This window comes from Pteropus alecto, unplaced genomic scaffold (genome assembly GCF_000325575.1).
Source record: "Pteropus alecto unplaced genomic scaffold, ASM32557v1 scaffold226, whole genome shotgun sequence".
NCBI lineage: Eukaryota > Metazoa > Chordata > Mammalia > Chiroptera > Pteropodidae > Pteropus > Pteropus alecto.
Window position 1 is genome coordinate 1,191,185 of NW_006440132.1, and position 4,503 is coordinate 1,195,687.

General features: G+C 35.2%; 1 protein-coding gene across 1 annotated transcript in view; it reads left to right on the forward strand.

Moving 5' to 3' along the window:
• Positions 1-4,278, forward strand: part of C5 (complement C5) — a 75,273-nt gene extending 70,995 nt beyond the window's left edge. Inside the window, exons 39-41 of the mRNA XM_006917074.2 lie at positions 1,709-1,792; positions 3,428-3,566; positions 4,140-4,278. Coding sequence (XP_006917136.1) covers positions 1,709-1,792; positions 3,428-3,566; positions 4,140-4,278 — 362 coding nt within the window. The remainder of the gene's footprint in view (positions 1-1,708; positions 1,793-3,427; positions 3,567-4,139) is intronic.
• Positions 4,279-4,503: the final 225 nt, after the last annotated feature.

The following is a 4,503-nucleotide window of genomic DNA, read 5'->3' on the forward strand; positions in this document are numbered from 1 at the left end:
AGTTTTTTTTTTGGATTTTTTTTTTTTTTTTTTTTTTTTTAGAGGAAGGGAGAAACCATATTGCACACTATCTCAAATCTCTTCTTGAAAATCAGCAAAGCATTATTTGTAAATAAAATATCAATACAGTTGATTTGGCACTTTGTGTTTACCAACTGCTTTCATACATAGTTTTTCACTGGAGTCTCATGAGGCCCCTTTGAGATAACAGAGGATCATCCCTATTTTACCAGTAAAGAAATTGAGGCTCAGAGAAATTAAATAATTTGCTTAAAGCCGTGTAGGAAGTAGGTAGTAGAACTTGGAGATATCCTGCTCACCAGTATCATTTCCATTATATTACACTGAATTCTCTTAATGGAAATACAGCTATCATAATGAATTTTGTATGATTTATAGTCTTTCTTTCCCTTGAATTCATCTTGATTTTTTAAAAAAAGCTAAAAAGTTGCCCAACTCAGCCAAGAACCACTGCAGTTTTTAAAATACATGGAGACTCGAAGAGAATACTATATTATTTTAGCAAACAAAAATTTCACTAAATTATATCTTCCCTCTATTTAAAATTATTTTTACTCTTAAATATCAGAAACTTATTTTAACACAGAGAATAAATGCAATCTGTATTTAATTTAGTACATTCAAAAATAAAAACTTAACTGGCATTTTTGGAGACTACAGGTTGTTACTGGAAAACAAAATAGAAACAAGATAAAATAGTTTACTCTCTCCACCTATGCCCACAGTAGGTACATTTCTCCCATTATAAAGATTTATGAATCTGAAATTCAGGACAGTTTTTATCTATTTTAAGCCACTAATTAACAAAGCCTTTGTTTCTGCCACAATGAGATTATTCATTCATTTATCTATTAAAATAAAGTCTTTTCTTGAAAGTAATAAACTAAATCCAGATTGCATTTATTCTCTGTGCTAAAACTATGTTTTCCAATACCTAGCTAGCTAAGATCTCAAAAATAGACGAGCCTTTTAGTTCATTCAACCCCATCAAAAGCAAAAACAAAAGAATCTTTCTCAGGCCACATAGAAGGGATGAGTCCCTTCAAGTTGGTCATTCCATAACTGAGGTCAAACACACATGGATTAAACACTGATGTCTGAATAAAGAGAAAACAGCCTTGGGAATGGCTCGTGTCAGATAGTTGCCAATCCAAGTAGAGATGAATCAGAAAAAATCCTATCAAGAACCAAAGATCATAGCCAGCGGAGGTATCTGAGAAATGAAAGCAAAGGAACGAGGAAGCTCACACAGTGGGCCTGAATGACAGATGAAGGCCCCCTCTGTGGGCATACAGAGAAGGACAGGCCTCTTCCAAGTGCCCCTTGGGCATGACTCCACTAATTTTAAAGGATCGGAATCTTAACTTTATATCTAACAAAGGCTTATTCTGACTGTTTTGTGTGAATCTGCCTTAATTTAATATTGCTCTTATCTTAATCGGCCTGTTCTATAATGGTGGCCAGGGCTAACAATTCTAAGTAAGAATCTTGATTACAGTCAAGATCAGTTGAATCAGACTGAGAGTATTTGGGGAGGCTTCTTGGAAAAAGTAAGATCTACCTCATGTCCATAAGAGCTTGTCATGCTTCATTTCTCATTAGTTTGACAAACTGGCTTCTATTGGATATGGCATTAGTAGTATTAAGCATGACCTGCTGTGTTTTTGTTTTGTTTTGTTTTTACCAGCTTATAAAGTTAGTATTACATCCATAACTGAAGAAAATGTTTTTGTCAAGTACACTGCAACCCTCCTGGATGTCTACAAATCTGGTAAGTATTCATTTATTTATTTTTCCTTTCAACACATATTTAGTACTTATTATGTGCTGGGCATTATATTAGACACAGAGGATACAACTTGAATAATACAGCCAGAATTCCTACCTTCAAAAAGCTTATATTCTCTTTAAGGAGACACCATTTTTTAAAAAAGGAAATGGGCCAATAAATTAAACAAATATAAAAACTATAAAATATGTTAAGAAAAATTTGTACACTTTGTTATCTTTTCATTCTGGGTGTTTGTTTTTAGTATGTGTAAATTTTGAATTGATATAAATATCATAATGACACACACTTAACCACTTACATAAGACTTGCTATACACTAACAGCAAATCAAAATAAAAACAAAACTATTTAGAATCAAGAGCTACTATGTAGTTCGAGGATAATGATCATTTGGTATTTCTCCTAAAATACGGGTGCTTATAGTAGGTGAGGATATAAGTGGGAAAAAAATTGTGGAAGCTTAGGTTAATTATTTTCTTCTAAATATGCTTGAAATTTTTCATAACAAAAGGTTTTTAAAAATAATGATAAGGCACCATACACTGCTTACCATGACAAGGATTGAATTAGCAAATAGTGCTAAGAATGTTGTTTGCATGTTGCTGCAACAGGAAGTCATGTATTAATGGCCATCAGGAAAACCTTAGCTTGAACTAATATGTGTAAACTAGAATTTATATCACTAATTAAAGTTGATCGTTTATTCAGTTACTATTGTATATGATTTACCAACATGTTCAGAAGTTTTTCAGGCTTTCATAATTAGGATGACTCTGCCAGAGTTTAATAACTAACTGGCTAGCAGTCCTGAATATATAGCAATGAATTAGACCCAGTCCCTGCCACAAGAAGTTTCCAGCCTAGCTGAGGAGACAGACATGTGGAGTGAAACATTGTGCTAGAAATCCAAGTATAATGGGAGTAAGGGGGAGACAGATATTTATGACAGAGAACATCAAGGAGTGTTTACTAGTTCCTGTGAGAATTGAAGATGTGTTTGAAGATGGGTAGAAATTCAACAGGCCAACATGGGGAGGAATTCATTCCGGATAGGAGAGCCAACTTGTTGGCTACTTCTGAATTCTCTGGGAATCCCAAGTCTTTTAACGTTTTGCACTTTCCTACAAAGTTACCCACTGCCAACTACCAATTCCTTTTTGATTTTTCTGTGTACTATGTGGAGAATAATATTGTTCAGCTATCAGAGGTTCTTTTAATTCCTGCTTCTACAAGAAGAATAATAACAAAAAGTTATATAGTGCTTACTATGTTCTAAGCACTTTTCATATATTAGCCCATTTAATCTCACAACAGTTCTATAAGGTAGGTTTTATTGTCATGTCCATTTTTCAGACAAGGGGCCTGAGCCCCTACTCAGAGAGTATAAATCATTCGTCTAGGGCCATACAACCAGGAAGTGGCAGAGCTGGAGTATAACCCAGTCTTTCGAGTCTGAAGTCTTAACCGTATGGACATTCTTGCTCTTCAATAGCCATTAGCCTCTCAGTATAACTTTATACTCACTAATAAACAGCCATGAGGGACTGGAATGCTTAGAGTTTATAATCGTGACATTGTAACATGAACGTGATAACCTTACTTGTATGTCTCTCAGGTGAAGCTGTTGCTGAGAAAGACACCGAAATCACCTTCATTAAAAAGATAACCTGTGCTAATGCTGACCTGCAAAAAGGAAGACAGTATTTAATTATGGGCAAAGAAGCCCTCCAGATAAAACACAATTTCAATTTTAAGTAAGTCACCAATATTTTGATATTTTAGAGTTTCTGATCTTCCCTTCAAAACTGAGTGTAATTTATTCTTAAATACACTACATGTTTCTTATGTGCCCTGCTGTTAAGCAACAAACCATTAAGAGTATACATGAAATAATGTGAGTTTAAAACAAAGGACTATTTCAAATTATTAGGGGAGCTGAGGTCTGGCTGACAAATAAGCCAACTGAGCGCCTGGGTCTGAAGAGGAATCTGAGAGTGTTCATCTGAACCCCCTATACCAAATCTGCTCCCTCAATAAATTCTCAGACTATTCTGTTTTTAAAGAGGAAAATGTTTATGTACTTTATTATCTGCTTTTAAAAAGTAGATATTGGAACAGATGTTACTCCTGCTTTTAACTATGGGATCCCTGAGCAGCCTCACAACCTACCATAGGGGCTCTGGGTCTTCCCAGGGGGAGGCTGTTCCAGAGAAGTTGGGCTGACAGCCTGACCCCTGGGGACTTGAGCAGCCGGGATCAATTGAATTCAGCTAGTATCTATCTGTGGCCATCATCGCAAATGCTTTGTTTTTGTTTTTCCTTGGCAGGTACATCTACCCTTTAGATTCCTCAACCTGGATTGAATATTGGCCTACAGACACAACGTGTCCATCATGCCAAGAATTTTCAGCTAATTTAGATGAGTTTGCAGAAGATATCTTTCTAAACGGTTGTGAAAATGCCTGAAAAAGTTCATCTTCATGCAGTTTTCACTATGGACTCCTGTTGTTGAGTCCATTTTTTTTAAAAAAAAACCGTTCTTCCTTTTTTTTAAAAAAAAATGTTCTTTTTTAAAAAACATTCACAGCTGGCCTTATTTGGAAAGCTCACTTAGAATTAGTGGTACTTGCTTTTATTAGAGACCGATTTTAAGAGCTGTAACTTTCTGATATAATGTGGCCTTGGGGAGCA